The sequence below is a fragment of the Felis catus genome, chromosome A1 (assembly GCF_018350175.1).
Source record: "Felis catus isolate Fca126 chromosome A1, F.catus_Fca126_mat1.0, whole genome shotgun sequence".
Lineage (NCBI taxonomy): Eukaryota > Metazoa > Chordata > Mammalia > Carnivora > Felidae > Felis > Felis catus.
Window position 1 is genome coordinate 238,585,895 of NC_058368.1, and position 16,408 is coordinate 238,602,302.

General features: G+C 66.3%; 1 protein-coding gene across 2 annotated transcripts; it reads right to left on the bottom strand.

The window, feature by feature from the left end:
• Nucleotides 1–304: 304 nt before the first annotated feature.
• SLC6A18 (solute carrier family 6 member 18) lies at nucleotides 305–15,461 on the bottom strand. 2 transcript variants are annotated; one of them, XM_045039367.1, is made up of 12 exons: nucleotides 15,258–15,461; nucleotides 11,178–11,318; nucleotides 10,303–10,440; nucleotides 9,519–9,814; nucleotides 7,980–8,090; nucleotides 7,114–7,226; nucleotides 5,572–5,700; nucleotides 3,882–4,038; nucleotides 3,203–3,407; nucleotides 2,649–2,808; nucleotides 1,402–1,564; nucleotides 305–566 (listed from the first exon to the last, which is right to left on the bottom strand). In XM_045039367.1, the coding sequence occupies exons 1-12, from the start codon at nucleotides 15,415–15,417 to the stop codon at nucleotides 396–398; spliced, it is 1,944 nt and encodes a 647-aa protein (XP_044895302.1). In that variant the 5' UTR covers nucleotides 15,418–15,461; the 3' UTR covers nucleotides 305–395. The 2 variants fall into 2 exon arrangements, with proteins under 2 accessions (XP_044895302.1, XP_019668692.2); XM_019813133.2 differs by having other exon boundaries at nucleotides 9,519–9,700; nucleotides 15,258–15,460.
• Nucleotides 15,462–16,408: the final 947 nt, after the last annotated feature.

Here is a 16,408-nt window from a genome sequence, read left to right on the forward strand (position 1 = left end):
GACAGCCTCCACTTTTCCTTGGAGGTCACCCTTCAGGCTCCCTCAACTCTTACGGTGCCAGGCCCTCGGCTGCACAGGCCCTAAGATGTCTGCACAGCAACCCCTCCCCCCCCCGCCCGTCCTTCTGCCCGTGGATGCCCTTGCTGGGCTCAGCGTCTGGCCACCCAGGTGGCAGGGCCCCAGGAGCTGGACACCAGGCTCTCTCCCATTTGGAGGACAGTGTGGACCATGGGGATGGAGGCAGGCTGTACCCGGAGCAGGGTCTGGGGAGCGCGACGGTGTTGGGAAGCAGCAACCACAGGCCTCAGGATGGGGGCAGGTGTAATGTGAGCACGTGGCACACGGGCTGGCCCTCCCCGCCACCCCCTGCCCAGCCCTCAGCAGGCCCCTCCGCCCTACAGCTTCGGGCACCTGTCCCGCCCGGTGTCCTTCTTCCGTCTGTGTGCAGCTAGCAGCTGGGCCAGTGCCACGGCCGGGACCCACAGTACAGGCAGGAAGCACAGGAGGACACAGGCGGCCTGCACCCAGCCCGGGTAGGACTTCTCCTGCCGCGTCGGGAACCGCACCTAGAGGGACACGCGGCCACGGTGACTGAGCGGTGGGGGGCGGCCTCACCCCGCCTCTTCTCCGGGGGAGGGGGGGCGGTACAGGGCCCTGAAGCCTCGTGGGGATTGGGGGTCTGGGGTTCGGGACACTGTGCCCTGCAGAGAGCCTCCCACCGGCCTGAGGGGCTGCTCCAGCCTGACCTGCTGGACGCGGGCGGACCCTGTGCCCCCCCGCCCCCCCGCTCCCTTCTCTGTAAGGCGGGGCAACACCGCCCACCTGACTTCAGGCACCTCTTTTGAGGCCAACGTGAGGCACTAGCGTGTGAATCTGATAGGGCAAAATTCGTGAAAATTCTTGACAAATGTGCCACTGCTCCTTCTGCAGTGTCTGGCAATGTCACGCTGGGGAGAAGACGCCGCAGCACAGACGAAGTTTTGAGGGGCCAGAGGTGGTGGCCGGTCAGGGCGTCACAGCTCCGAGTGCAGCCCAGGGGACAAGGGCTGGCCCCAGGGAGTGACCTATGCTCCTGTCCTCACGCGGTTTGGTGGCAGCTCAGTGACACGCATCCTGCACACCTTCCTTCAACTCGGACCAGGAGTGGGCATCCGTGGGCCAGCCCCAAGGTGTGTGTGAGGGGTGGCTCAAGGCCATGTCCCTGTGTGAGCCGCTCCAGGATCTGAGGGTTGCTCTGGTCCCCCCACCACTGACCGGGGCCCACGGCCCCTGCCAGAGTCAGCTCTGACGCCCCGTGGGACGATGGAGTTCCGGCGGCCTAGGGTCTTGGCAAAGGCGGCCCACAGGGTCACGTGGGGCAACACCGGGGAAGGGCCAGGCCAGGCCCCCCAGAGGACGTACGTATTGGGTGTCCCAGGCCTTGTAGCTGAGCGGCGTCCGGGCCAGGGTGACAACGTAGGCCACAAAGATGGTGAGCAGTAGCAGCGGGCTGACAACCTTCCAGGTCACCTGCCAGTAGAGGCCGGGCCGCCTCCCCGTCATGCTCTCTACGTCATCGCTGAACCTGCCACAGGGACACCGGGCTCGGGCTCACTCACGGGGCTACTGAGATGTGGCCCACGGGGCCGTCCCCCACCTCCGCGCTGAACTTTCTGAGCCGCCGCCAGCTGGGGCAGCACTCTCGGGTCCTGACGGGGACTCACCCCACCCCCCCAGGCCTGCGTGGAAAAGGTCCCAGCAATCAGATCGACCAGTCGGGGGAGAGGGCTGGACAGGCGGGCCTCCTGGGGCCTCCCAGCCTCTGCCAACCCCAAGGAGGAGGCCGGCCCGGGCCCTAGTAAGTTGCCCCGGGCAGGCCCCCTGGACCTCCCCCTGAGGGAGGCTCCAGCTGCCGAGAGACAGTGTGGGCAGTGGAGCCCCGACGGGCCCCAGCCGTCCTGAGACCCCACGGCTGGTTGTACCCAGGGCTCACCGTGTCTCCTCACGTTGTGGGCCAGCCCCGCTCCTGCCTCTCTAGGTGGCCAGTGTCCCTCCTTGGGACGAGACCTCTGGCCCCTGTACCCACAGAGTAGCGATGAAGGCCCTGGCATGCAGGGCCTCCCAGGACCCCTTGAGGAACAAGGACAGAGGTCACAACTGCTGGGACCATCTGAGCAGGGCTATGGTTGGGGCAGCAGGTGTGTGACAGGTGAGACTGACAGGTGTGAGTACAAGTGTGAGCACAAGTGGGACAGGTGTGAGTCCAAGGGGGACAGATGGGCACGGATGTGGGGACAGGTGTGACAGGTGTGAGAGCAGGTGTGCAGTGGGCCGATGCGGGCAGGATGGGCGGGACCGAGAGGGGCGTTCTCAGAGGCCTCTGGGATGGGGGCGACCTTAGCAACCTGCCCTGCCTGGTTGGAGACCAGCCATCTTGCCACCACCACTGCCCCCCCCCCAGAAGGTTGAAGGTCGCACAGCCAGGGGGAGGAGAGCCCCCAGGGCGCTTCTTGGGAGCTCTGGGAGCCGCCCCGTTTGTTTTGGGGAGAGGCTCAGGCGGTCCCGCCCCGTCCTGTGCTGCCCGGGAGACCAGCTGCTGGATGCCCAGACGCCGTACCCTCAGGGGCGCGGGGAGCAGAGGGCGGGGCCCCGAGGGGCGGCTCACTCACCGCTGCACCCCATAAACGTAAGCCACCCCGACCACTTCAAAGAACGCAAAGACCATGAGGTTCAGAGGCGCAGCATAGTTGTCGAAAATCTCCAGCCAGTAGTTTCCTGACTGCAGCGTGAAGCAGATCGCCGAGAGGAAGCAGACCAGGCAGGCCAGCCCTGGGGGAACGGGGCCCCCTGGTCTGAGCGGCACCCGGCCTCCGCGGCCCCCGCCCCGGCCCGTGCGCCCCCTCTCTTCGTCCGCTCCTCCCGCTGCCGCCCTGCACCGTGGCCAGAGACAGGAGGGCACGGGATGGCGGCTTGGCGTCGGTGAGCAGTGCTGGGGCCGGTCGGGGGTGGGGGGGGGGCCGGTCTGCGCCTGCCTGACCCCCTGCTCTCCTGTGCTGGCCCTCGTGGGCTGTTGGGTCAGGGAGAGAGCCACCGAGACCGGCCCCGAGGGGTGACGAGCCAGACCCAGCCTTCCCCCGGGACCGGGCCACAGCCCCAGAGCCTTCGTGGACGAAGGGTATCGGGACGGCGGGTGGGAGGACGGGGGATGGGCCCATCCACTCACCAGTCAGGACCTCCTTGGGGATGAATCTGTGCGTGACCCCCATATCCAGGAGTGGCGTAATGATGCTCTCCATGTTCCCGAACATGGACGACAGGCCCAAGGTGAACAGCATCCCAAAGAAGAGCACGGCCCAGCCGGGGGCCCCCGGCATGTGGAGGATGGCTTCCGTGAAGATGATGAAGGCCAGCCCCGTGCCGGAGGCGCTCTGCAATGCACGTGCGCCAGCAAGCCCCAGGTGACACATCGTGGTGACCGACAACCCCCCCCCCAAGGGGAAAGCAGCGGCCCCACCCTTTCTGGCCGCAGGACCAGCCACGGCTGTGCCCCTGAGGGGACAGAACCTCTTCCCCTTTAACACCTCGCAGCCAGCGGGTGACCGCGGGCCCCGGGACGTTGGGCTCAGGTGCCCGTCAGCTGCCCCGAGAACCCGCCTTCTGATGGCCCACCCCAGCCTGCTGCCCCACCCGCGTGACCCGGGCTCTGCGCACCAGCAGCAGCCGGTGTCCCGGGCCGGCCCACCCCAGCCTGCTGCCCCCGCCGGACACACTGCATCTGAGGCCACAGGCGCTCTGGAAGCCAAGCCTGGCCGAGGCAGGGGGTCGGCCCAGTGTCCTTTATCCACAGCCCGCAGGCCGGTCTGGTCCAGGCCTGTGGAGAAGGTTTGCGGCCCCTCAGGTACCTTGTCCAGAAAGTCTTCCAGGCGGCAGGTCTCCAGGCAGAGCCGGGCCACCCTCTCGGGCTGGGTGGCGTTCAGGTGCGAGAGGACGGCAGCATAGTCGTCCCTGTTGACGCTCTGGTCCGGGAGCTCGAACGCGTTGATGAGCCGGAGGATGTTTCTGCAGAGACAGAGGCCGGCGCACGATGGGCTGGGCGCCCTGCACCCCGGAAGCACCCGGGAGGACAGCAGCACTCGCAGGGGGTGCTGAGGGACCGGGCCTGCGGGGACGCTCCCCGAGGGCCACAGTGGGGTGGTGGCAGCACCCTGGCCTCCTCGACCTGGGCCCCGGGGCGGCGCCCTGGAAGTGTTTCAGGAAGAACCGGGGCCCCTGCTTTCCGGCCGCCTGCTGCCTCCGTCAGTCGCTCCCGGTCTTCAAGGCTGGTGGCTCACGCACAGGCCGGTGGGCGTCCCCGGGCGTTTCGATCTGCCCGCTTGCTGTTTGTGTCCGTGACCCTGACGTTAGGACTGGTGCTGCTTCTGGGGTTGGCAGTGGCCGGGCCCAGAGTTGCACCGACGCCCTGCCTTCCGCAAACACCTTCACAGTCCGGTCAGCGCCATTGTGATCGTGCTTTTGTGCTCTTTGCCGGTGATTTGCTATTTAAAATGTCCCCCGAGTGCGGCGCTCGAGTGCTGTCTGGTGTCCCACGTGCCAGGTGGCCGAGCCGGGGCGCACAGGGGAGCCTCGTCAGCCCTGCCGGAGTCACTGCCGCCACCCTGGGCAGTGTCCACGGACCGACACTCGTTCACAGTGCTCCGTGGAAACAGCTGGAAGTACTGACCCCCCCCCGGCCCCCACTGGGGGTCACGCTGTTCACCGTGTGGGCGCTGCAGCCTCTGGAACATTCCGCAGGGTGCACGCACCCCGCTGTGCCCAAGCTCAGGCTGCCCGTGGTGCAGCTGCTCTGTCTCCCCCTCTGCCCTCAGCGTGGCCCGAGCGTGGTCAGAACAGGTGGCGCTGTGGACAGGGGCCTGGTCGTGGGGCCACTCTGGGCGCTGTGGGCGCTTGGCAGCTGGTACAGGGTGTGCCTCTGCTCCGCTCCGGGTTCTGGCGGGTGAGCCACCGCCGTCTGCAAGCTAGAATCAGCCGTCTTGGCACAGCTGGGCCGTCGATGCAGTAGCTCCAAATGTGAGGCCATTCCGACCGCCTCCATGTCCTGGGCTGTTGTGGCAAATGACCACAGACGGCCTCGAAGCAACATTCATCCTCCCCCAGCTCTGAGGCCGGAAGTCCCAGGTAGGGTGTGGGCAGGGCTGCGCTACGTCCTGAGGCTCCAGGGGAGGGTCCTTCCCGCTTCTTCCAGCCCCTGGTGCCCCAGGCGTCCCTGGGCTTCTGGCCGCGTCCCTCCAATCCCTCTCTCATCACATGGCCTCCTGCGTGTGCGTGTTCACGCGTGTGTGCACACACGCATGCCCCTGCCCGTCTCTCATGAGGAGCCCGCTCACTGGGTCAGGTCCTCACTCAGCATGACCTCATCTTAACCCACATCTGCCAAAGACCCCACGTCCGCATCAGGTCACGTTCCAGGCTGCGGGTGGACGCGGGCTTCTGGGGACTCTCCACCTCACTCCCTAGGGATATAAGGGTGGTCGTGTGGGGCCCTGTGCTCCGCGGACACCTCACCCTCAGAGCCTCCACGGGCACCGTGCTCACCTGTCCAGGCAACGCCCATGGTCGTTGGCCGCCTTGAATCCCAGAACGGAAAACATAGCAATGGACGCGTAGAGGGAGGTCAGGCTGTTGACCAGGGAGATGATCACTGCGTCCTTCTCACAGTTGTTCCTGGCGGACACACGCACATTGTGCCGCTGTGCTCCGGGCCACTACGCACACACCCCCCCACGCCCCACCCTGCACACGGAGCTGGTATGCCGGCGGCCCTGAGCGCCGGCGCTGTTCCCGACAGTCTCAGGACTGGCTCAGACCCCTCCCCACTGACCCTCTCCCTGCCCACACCTCCCTGCTGACCCCTCCCTGACCACACGTCCCTGCTGACCCCCTCCCATTGACCCTTCCTCACTGACCCCTCCCTGACCACACCTCCCTGCTAATCCCTCCCACTGACCCCTCCCTGACCACACCTCCCCGCTGAGCCCCTCCCCACTGACCCTTCCCCACTGACCCCTCCCTGACCACACCACCCTGCTGACCCCTCCCTGACCACACCTCCCTGCTGACCCCTCCCTGACCACACCTCCCTGCTGACCCCCTTCCCATTGACCCTTCCTCACTGACCCCTCCCTGACCACACCTCCCTGCTAATCCCTCCCACTGACCCCTCTCCATTGACCCTGCCCTGACTACACCTCCCCACTGAGCACCTCCCCACTGACCCTTCCCCGCTGACCCCTTCCCTGCCCACACCTCCCTGCTGATCCCTCCCACTGACCCCTCCCTGCTGACCCCTTCCCCACTGACCCCTCCCTGACCACACCTCCCCTCTGACCCCCTCCCTGCTAACCCCCACCCCAAAAGCCTCCCTGCCACGCACCCACCCCAGCTCAGGGCTGTGGACTGGCTAAAGCCCTCAGCCCCCACCCTGCCCCCAAGGCCTGGGCACAGGTCGCCGAGGATGACACAGGGCACCATGGAGCAGCCTTGCTGAGATGGTCTCCGTGTGAGAGAGCACCCGAGCCCCTTGGAGCAGGCTGGGGCGGTCACTTGTCAGGGGCAGTCGTGTGAAGCACCCAGGCCCAGCACCCGCATCCCCACCCCTGTGCCTCTGAGGGGAGAGGTTCTGGCCACCTCGTAGAACCATGTTCGTGTGGAGGTGGCCTGGTTTACGACGCGGCGGATGGTGCGTCAGTGACCGAGCAGCTCGGGTCTCCCCCACGAGGTGGGAGAGTGAGCAGTGACCGGGGAGGCTGACACACACTGCATTTCTGCCTTTCTGGCCTTGTGCATGGCACACACACATGGTCCCGTTGGCGTCAGCCTCCGTTACGGCCTTGTTCCTGGGATTGGTTATCCGGCACTCTTCCTCCGGAACACGCCAGAAGCTGCCGTAGGGGCCCTAACCCCCAGCCCTCAGGGGATGGCCGAGTAACTGGTAGAATCCCCACGAGTCCCTTCTGATCACAGGTTCACAGCAGTTCACCCTCCCCCTGCGCAGGGTGTCCCGACGGGGGCGCTCTGTGCTGCTCCCAGGAGCTTGGGGACAGGAGGCCGGGAACCCGCCCTGAGTCCGGCCCCTACCTGTGCGGGTTGTAACTCGCAAAAGCGATGTGTCCTCCAAAGGCCAGGGACAGGGAAAAGAATATCTGTGTGGCTGCATCCAGCCACACGCGGGGGCTCTGGAGAATCCGCACCTGGAAAGACAGGGGGACCCCGTCGTGCAGCAGACAGGTCACACTGACCGGGGAGCCCACAGCCCCGGATGTCCCAAACGGGACATGTTAAATAAACCCACGGCTCCCATCTGCGTGGGGCACACGGGCTCTGAGAACGCGGCCGACAGGCCTCTCAGGGCTGAGGTCCCAGTGACAAGACGCGGGCGTGCCTCCTCTGCTCCTCGAAGACGTGGGGGCTCTGAGCGACGGAAGGGCCCCGGCAGCTCCACGTGCACACGCTCCCTGGTGTTTCTGCTGCGGGGGACGGGACGGGCAGGCCGAGCCCACGCCCTGTGCGGCCCCCGGAAACTCCCAGGGGACGCCGGGGGCCCGCAGGGCGTGGGGTGGTCTAGGAGGGTGCGGGCTGCGGCCCTTCACCTGGCGGGGTGCACGCAGCAGGAGAAACCCTTGGAGGTGGGGGGTCTGGGCACTAGGGGTGGGACGTCCGGGGCCCCGGCCGGCTTCTCCTCCGAACCCCACCCGCAACATCCCTCAGGCACCAAAGTCCACGTGTCACGAACCAAGCCCTCCGTCTGCTCCCTGCACTCTGACCCTACCCTCCTCTCTGAGACCCCATAGCATCCCCCCCGCCCTCACCCCCACACGGCCCCGGGTGCCCTGGCCTGTGGCTCACGGCCATGCACATGGCCAGGGGATGGAGTGAGCTGGGCTGGGCTCTGGGTCTGACTCAGGTGTTTCCAGGAGCCCAGACTTCAGTTCAGACCAACTTACATCTGGCGTGAACAGGTACGTTAACCCTTTGACCGCCCCGGGCAGGCTGAGTCCTCTGATAAGGAAGATTGTCAGGACCAGGTAAGGGAACAGGGCTGTGAAATAAATTGCCTTAAGAGAAAAAAATCGTTAGACTTTGCAACGGTATCTGTTCGGTACAAAACCTTTAAGAGGCAGACGTGACGTGAACGCCTCAGTGGCCAGGCTCCCGTCTCTCATCCGGGATTCGGGCTGGGGGGAGGCGGCCAGCAGCCCGGGGCCTGGGGGTGTGGGCCCCAGTCAGTCTCTGAGGGTTGGGGGCTCACGGGGACGGTCACACGTGGGTTCACATACGCCCTTGTGTCTGTGGGTGGGCACGGTCCCCACGGGGCAGGTGGGCCTCCCTCCTCCCCCCGCCCCCAGTGCCCACAAGTGGCCACTTCGCAGGGACCACACACCCACCCGCACCCCTTTCCCCAGCCTAGGACCAGGGCCCCGTCAGGTGTGGTCAGGGGTCCACACAGAAGGAATCCGCAGACGACGGACGGTCTTCCCTCCCCACCGCCCCCAGGTCCCCGAGCACAGACTGACTGGGGAGTCGCCCGGGTGTCTCTCTAGGGCGTCTGCTGCAGGGTCATTTGGAGTTTCTGGCTGGCTTGTTGGGCCTCACGGTTGCTTTGGTCTAATTCAGTCATTCCGGTCCTCTAAGTCATGAAGATGCTCACGTGAGAGCAACTATAATGCTCACACCCGACTGAGTAAGTGTGCGGGCACGTACACACGCCGGGATCTGTGTGAGAGGGCACAGCTGTGTGCCGGGAGCCGCGTCGCTGGCGTTGTGAGGGGGGATGCGTGAAGCCCCGGGCCTGTCCGCGCCCCCGGAGAAGAGAGGGTGCACGCCCGAGGGGGGCTCGTGGGCCCGGGGCCCCCTGGGTCCTCTCTGCTCAGGAACCACGTAAATATCGCTACAAGACGGTACGCTGTTGAACACAAATGTGCCAGCCACGCACCCGCTGCTCACAGCAGTGTTTGTGAAATGTGCACCAGTCGGGGGAAAGCGGAGGGGGCAGTGCAGCGGGAGCGAGGGCCCCTGCCTCACTCGGTGGGCAGCATCGCTCCCAGAGGGACTGATGGCCGCGCCCCGAATCCATCCCTGAGACTGAACGGTCGCCGCTGAGAAGCTGGCACAGGACGGGGACGGGCGTCACCAGAAATACCCGGGGACTGGGAGAAGCGGGGACGGAGAACGGAGGGGACCCGCGGGACACAGGATGGCGGGCTGAGACCAGACTCAGAGTCGCACCAAACGCAGATGGTCTGAACAGCCAAACAAGGGCAGGGACTGCCAGCCCAGGAAAAAAAGCAAGACCCGAACCGGGTGTGTCGACAAGAAACACACCTGACACGTAGAGACCCGAACAGGTTAAAAGGAGAAAGGGAAACACCTGCCACGTTCACAGAGCGGCGCAGGGTCCTCACATCTGCACCCTCCCAGCACAGCCTCCCAGCAAACACTGAGCCGAAGGGAGCTGGGCAGTGGGGTCCGCCCCAGGGGCTCACCTTCCCCATGGATTCGATGCCTCTGATGACACACAGGTACACGACGGCCCAGGACGCGGCCAAGCAGGCCAGCAGCCGCCACTGGATGGAGCCGCTGTCGCTGATGTCGGCCGTGATGTTCAGCGTCCGCCGGTACCAGAAGTAGCTCACGGGGCTGCTGGCCTGGCACTCTGCCTCGAACCCTGGAACCCGGGAGGGCCCGTCAAGGGCTGGCCACGGGGCTCGGGCCTGGATCCGGGCTCTGCAGGCCTCCGCCCGGGGGTGCAGTTCATAGATAATTGTCCTGGGGCTGCTGGCTGAGCACCAAGCACAGCAGGTGAGACCCGTGCCCTCTGCTGCCCAGGGTGTCCAGCTGAGGCCTAGAGGGCTGACCCGGGGAGCTCCAGGGCCCAGACTTGCCCCCCCCCCCCCCCCCCCCCCCGCCCAGGCTGGCCTTGTTCAGAACGTGCCGAACTCAAGTTAGTATCAGCAGAGGCAGGAAGGGAAGGGGGGGTTAGCACAGCTGGGCAAGCCAACTGGAAGACAGCTTTGACAGTGTCCCCTGACGGAGCGCTTGGCCCAGGTCTGGACTTAAGTCAGCAAGAGCCGAGGTGACAGCCACTCACCCTCCCGTCGCCGGGCAAGCACGAAGCTGTGCTGTGAGTACAGGGGTCCCTGGGGGCCCCAGGTCCATCAGGGGTTGGAGTTAGTGGGGTGAGAACGGGATTTCAAATGTGATGCTTCGGGGAGCCCGTGCGGGGCCCCTGGGAGCCAGGACACTGAGCCTCCCAGCCCTCAGCACTACCTGTGCGGTTGAGGTCCAGCGGGCACGAGCCCCAGGGGAGCGGGTTCTGGAAGGAGTTGAGGAAATACCACAGCACCCACGTCAGGACGGTGTTGTAGTACATGCTGACCAGAAAGGACACGGTGAGGCAGCCCAGCCCTGCGGACGGGCGACAGTCGGCGCCTCGCCGGGGTCCCGGCCACCCCGCTCCTGCTCCCTGCCGTCCCCAAGGCCTCCCGTTGCCCTCCCCGCCGCTGGCCTGCCTCTGGCCGCACGCACTCGGGGGCCACACGCCGTTTTCACGGCCACGTGGCACCGCCCTCAGCTGCACTACGGTCTGCGCTTCCGCTGGCCTCCCGGGGAGGCCTTCAGGAGGCACCGTAGCCACGTTGCGGGGGGTGTCGTGTCACAGACCCAGGGGTGCCGCTCGGCCCCCCCCCCTGCAGCGCCCACCTCACAGGCACCCCAGGCCCGGGCCTCTCCTCTGCCCGGGGCCTCCCCGGAGACTCGGGAGCTCCCAGGATGTGTGGGCTTGGCGCCTGTGGGACACACACCCACGTGACCGGGGACAGCCTGCTGCCTGCCTCCTCCTCGCGCTCTCTGGGCTCACCCCACACGGCGCCCCGCACCCGGGTCCCCGCTTGGGCTTTGGGGGAACAAAACGGCCTCCTGGGATGGGTGTCCTCAGACCGTGACTGGAGCTAGCTTCACAGGGGCGCCACCGTGTGCTTGTCCTGCCCGGTCACGTCTCCATCACGTCAGGGCATCTTTGGGGCGGGTGCGAAGCCACCAAGCGTGGCCTGGCGTGACGAGCTGACACGGGGCTCCCGCGGGACCCGCGGTCTCCCGCCCTCCCAACCGCTACGGGCGGGGGGGCAGGGGTGGGGGCAGCCTACCCACTCCGCCCAGGTAGGGCGACACGGCCTTCCACACCCCGACGCTGCCTGTCCGCAGGTGCTGGCCGATGGCCAGCTCGATGTGGAAGAGTGGGATTCCCTCGAGAACCAGGGCGACGAGGTAGGGGATGAGGAAGGCCCCTGCGAAGACACAGTGGTCGCCGGAGGGTCAGTGTCTGCCCGGTGGGGCCTCGGGCTCGGGGAGAGGTGCCCGCGGCCTCCTGAGAGGGGACCCGGGCCCGCACGTCGGGCCCTGGTTCTGCCACCGTTTGAAGTTGCTCGACACGTCCCACCGCGTGACGCTGTGGCGGAGGGTTTCCCGCCGCAAAGGGCAGTCTTGTCCTTACGGGGACGCCCCGAACCCCCGTTACGGGCCCTCCTGTGACGTGGGGCTGCTCCGTGCTCTTGGGGGAGCGCTGGAGCACGGTGACGTCCCGCCTGAGTACGGGCCGGGACCTGTCTCTCCACGCCTTGGGCCGAGCGGGGCCTCTGCTCCCTGTCCGGGCGCCGGGAGGTGTGGGGTGGGGGCTCCAGAGGCCTCCGAGGGGACCCACACGGGCTCCCCGCAGAGCACCCCCTGGGGTGGCTGGGGGAGCTACGCCTTTCCACGAGGTGAGCCAGCCGTAGAAGGAGTGGAAAAGCCACGGGGTTGAGGAGTGAGGCGCCCGGCCTCTCCTGGAGCCCACAGCCCCGAGGGGTCCGACCTGGTCGCCTGGGGGGGCTCCTGTGGGGAGATGCCTGTTCCCTGAATCCCGCTGGACTCCGAGATGCTCTCATTCCGCCGGGGGGAGGGAGTCCCGGTCCCGCCACGGTGGGAGCCTCATTTTCTTCCAGGTAACCACAGTCCGTGGACACCCTGGCCCTTAGACGCTCCGGGACTGACAGCCGCTCCTCCCCCCTGCATGCACGGGCCTCAGAAACGCCAGGGAACCACACTGGCCGAAATGGGTGCAGGGCAGCGACCGTGCTCCCCGCGTCTGCCTGGCTCGGCTGAGACTGACTCTCCCCCATGAGAGCTCCCCCTCATCGTCTGCCGGCCTCCCCCTCCTCTCTTGGGTCACCATCAGACGTTTTGACACGGAGTGGGGGCCCCGGACGGGGCTACATGGCTACAGAGCCCTCAGCCCACATAAGCTTCTGCACAGGGCTCCCGTGTTTGGGGCAAAACAGTGCCTGCTGGGGTCGTCCATGTAGCAGCGAACAGGTGGAGGGTCAGGAAAGTACAATTCTGAGGACACTCGGCCTCAGTGGCCACCCCGGGGACAGGGCCTCAGGGGCTGGCTGAGGTCAGCCCGGCAGGGAGCACCTAGGAGGGGCAGGGCCGGGGAGGGGTGGGGAGGGGAGCTTGTCTTCGCAGCTAAGCTGGTGCAGCTGAGTCTGCCGTGCTTGGGGGAGAAGAAACAGAGCAGGTCTGTGATTACAGAGACCGTGCGGTTAGGAGGGGGCATCTCCGTGCGTGAGGGGCGTGTAAGCCCTACCCAGAGAGCGTGCCGACCGCGGCTTAGGTGAAAACCGCGCCTGTCGGGGGATGGCTGCTGGTGGCAGGAGGACCCAAGCGTGTGCTTAGCGGAGTGGGACTCGAGCCCCACCAGACCTCCAGGCTGGCGATTCGGTGGGCTGTGCCTCCGAGCGGAATGTCCACGAGACCCCGAGCCACGCGGTTTGGAGAGCTTCCAGGCCGGTGAACACGGGCGGTGCTGGGAGGGCGCTGTGCCGGGAGCTCTGTCACCCCCACACCTGGCCCCGTGAGCCGTGTTCCTTATAAAAATCTGGTAACAGTAGCGAACTGCTCTCCTCAGTTCTGTGAACCTGACGTGGGGCTGGGCGTTTGTAGCAAAGTCAGGTAAGAGCTGTGGGTCAGCAGGGGACCCGCCACTTGAGGTCCGATCCTGAGCTGGGGGCCGTGACGTGGGCCGAGCCCTCGACCTGAGGGGTCTGTGCTCAGTTCAGGGAGGTGCGGCCGAAATGGGTTAAATTCTGCCGAGTCTCGGAGAACGGGTTGGTGTGGCAAACACCCTCACGGGTCCGCCGTCCGAGCTCGAGAGAAGCGGGAACTTTTCTTGTCTCGTCCCCGCCGGTCTCCGGGGCCGCTGAGACCACACTTCACGTGCCCACGCGGGGCGTCTGGGAGAGCCCCGTGCATCACCAGTGCCATCACCACGTGAGGGTGCCGGAGGCGACGTGCACCCGTCCCACGTGCTCAGCAGGTGGAGGAAAAGACTGCGCGTGCGTTCAGAGCCCCACACCGCTGAGAATCAGCAGACCAGGATGGAGAGAACGGCCAGGGGACAGAGGAGAAGACAGGAGAGTGATGTGCTGTCTGTGTGGAGGGTTGACGCGGTGTGGCCAGCGGGAAATCCATCCCCACGCAGTCCAGACCCCACCCGACGCCTGCGAAGCCCTGAGAGTCTTGTGCGCGTTGACGACCCGGCCGTAAAGGTCACGTGGGAGGTCAACAGCCAATACAGAAGCCAGTGCAAGAGAGGAGCGTGGCGACTCTCCCTACGGACGGCCAACCGCAGCGATTAATTCCGTGCGACTTTCCGGGCAAGGCTCTGTCGCCTGGATGGAGCCTCCGGAAACGGGAAGTCCGGAACGCGGCAGTGCGGAAATCCTGGACCGCTTACGAGATGAGCCACCCGCTTGTGTTGCCACAGACGCGGTTAGAAGGGTTCCTGGGCTGAAGGCCGAGACCCCGGCAGGTGCGCGAAGAGGCCACTAGCGGGTTCCACGTCCCTTTCGCTGGGAAGCGCTGACCGCTCACCAAGAAGCCGGGTGGGTGTGAGAGAATCACGTGGAGGTGCGCCCAAGGGTTTTGCTCAATTCTGTGATACATCTTCTTATCGAAATAATCAGTAGTGGCCAAAGTGAGACAAAATAGGGCATTCTCACACGTGAGGGTTCCTTGTTCAGGAAAAGTAGAAGTTTTGAAACGTATTTCCTGACATTTCACCGAGTTTTCACACCTGGAAATAGGGCCTAAAGGAAGCATTTAGACACCAGGACCCCCTAGATCCCAGGTGCCGGGGACTCAGACACCCTGAGCCCTCGGGGAAGGCAGCCCGGCGCATGGCCTGCGGCGATGAGGGTCCCGGAAGGTACGTCCCTGGACGGCCCCGGCACGTCGCAGCGCTGAGCCAACGGGCTCCCGTCTGTGTAGGCTCGACACGGCGCACGGGGCTGCACGGGGGCCTAGGGAGCGAGCCGGTCTTCCGCCCCGGGCTTTGCGTGATCCGTGCCAAGGAGCCTCTACTCTCAGGCGCCCGCCCGCCCCCGCCCCCGCCCCCGCCCCCATGGAAGCTCCAACACCTGTGGGCCAGCGGTTCCGGGACACAGGTCTCTTCCAGCTTCTGGTAATCAGAACAAAACTAATAAACCTTCCAGAAGCAGTATCCTCATAAACAGGGAAGCCATGCCAGACGGTGGCCCGGCCACGTGGCTGCCTGCCGGAGACCCCCACCCACACTGCCCCACCACGGCCTGACCACTGTCTGCCTACCGCTGCCAGGGGGGCCACCGTGTGCCCTTGAGAGCGGGAAGGACGACTCCCCGTCGGGAAAGGGCGGCGCGGGGTCACCCGTGGAGATTGCCATTTCTTCTGGGGGGGGCCGACGAGTCTCCCCTGCAGGAGACGCTCCCCACGTTGCCAACCGGACGCCTGGGGGACCCGGGAAGATTGCCCCGCGGGACTGTTGGGGGCCCTCGGGTCTTATAGGTGCAGAAGGAGGCTTGAGGCAAGCTGACCTGGCACCGAAACCAGACGGGGCCCAAGGTCGGACCCCAGAAAAGGACCAGCCTGGCCCGGGCGACGTTCCGTGTCAGCTCCCGAGGGCCCTGGGTGACAGGGCGGTTGCCTGACACCACCTCGGACTTGGGAAGAGAGGAGGGTGGTCTGGCCGTGCACAGGCCGGGCGGTAGGCGGCCCGGCCAGCGCGCACCTGCGAACCTCAGGGGAACTCGGGGGAGGGCGGTGTGCAGAAAGCACCCCTGAGTCCCGTAAGGCCGAGACGCCCTCGGACCGGACCTCGAGGGCCGGGATGCCCCCCGGGGACGGGCCCGGAGGCCCAGCCCACGGCTCACCTCCCCCGTACGTCTGGCACAGGTACGGGAACCTCCAGATGTTGCCCAGGCCCACGGCAAAGCCGATGCAACTCAGGAGGTACTGCAGCCTGTTGTCCCAGCTGGGCCTCTCGTGCCCGCCGCCGGCCCCGCGTGGGTCTGGGCCCGGGGCGCACGCCATGCCTGCCACTCGCTCCCTCACGGTCCCCCTCACACCCCACGTACGTCCGCGTTATTTAAAGGAAAGCCAGTGGAGCCAGTTAATTGGTAACTCGGGCCGGGCTCCTGCTCTAACTCGGGCGGTTGCTCCCTGACCCCACGGCCTCTGCCCACCCCCCACCCCTCACCCCCCCGCCCCCCGGCTCCTGCCCGGCCGGTGCGCCACCACCTCGAGAACATGCCCGCAGGGGCTTCCTGCTCCCTGTCGGGGACCCGCAGGCCCCCGGCACCGGGGCACGTTGGGTTGTTTTATGAAAATCGTTGCCCTTCTCATCAACTGATTGAGACACGGTTGCAGCCTCACACGTCGCCGTGAGCAGTGGCCGAGCCCAGGCCCCGCGCCCTCGCCTGCTTTCCCCCGATGGCAGACACCCTGTCCAGTCCCAGTGGGACGCTGGCCGGTCACCTCGGCACACGCCCGCCACCTGAGGGTCCTTCCCGGCCCCGTCTCTCCTCTGCACTGCACCGTCATCTCAAGAAGGTTATGTGAGCGGCACCCGCGTGTGGGACCTGGGGGCGGACCTGCGCCACGCGGCCGTGACCTCAGGCGGCCCATCGAGGGCACGGCCACCAGGCTGTCCTCCTCACGGTGGCCGTGGAGGTACACAGTGCGTTCACCACGCAGAAGGGCGTGGTCTTCGTGCAGATGGGGGACAAATGTCCAGGGAGGGAACAGGTGGCCTCTGGTGTCCTGTCCACTCCTAAGCCACGTTCATTTTCCGGAGACCGAGTGCAAACTTCTGGCCGGTGGCACATGTCCCTCTTCCGGGGACGAGCACACGAGCGGAAGGCCCACCTCACCCCTGCACGCCCGTGTCCCAGAGGGACTCCCCAAGGGGGGCGAGTGTCAGGGGTCAGGGCCGGGGGTGGAGGCGCTTCTCTTGCTTCCCAGCGCCCACCGGCACCGCAGGCAGCGGGTGGGACGGTGTGACGCCCATAGCACGGGGGAGGGG

What these genes read in the sequence shown, in the direction of transcription:
- SLC6A18 (XM_045039367.1), bottom strand. Translation starts at nt 15,417, where the DNA reads ATGGCGTGCGCCCCGGGCCCAGACCCACGCGGGGCCGGCGGCGGGCAC. An exon ending in GCTGGACCTCAACCGCACAG is followed by an intron (nt 9,815 to 10,302) that starts GTAGTGCTGAGG and finishes CTTGGTGCTCAG; the next exon opens with CCAGCAGCCCCAGGACAATT. An exon ending in TACGTTTATGGGGTGCAGCG is followed by an intron (nt 1,565 to 2,648) that starts GTGAGTGAGCCG and finishes TCCCTGTGGCAG; the next exon opens with GTTCAGCGATGACGTAGAGA.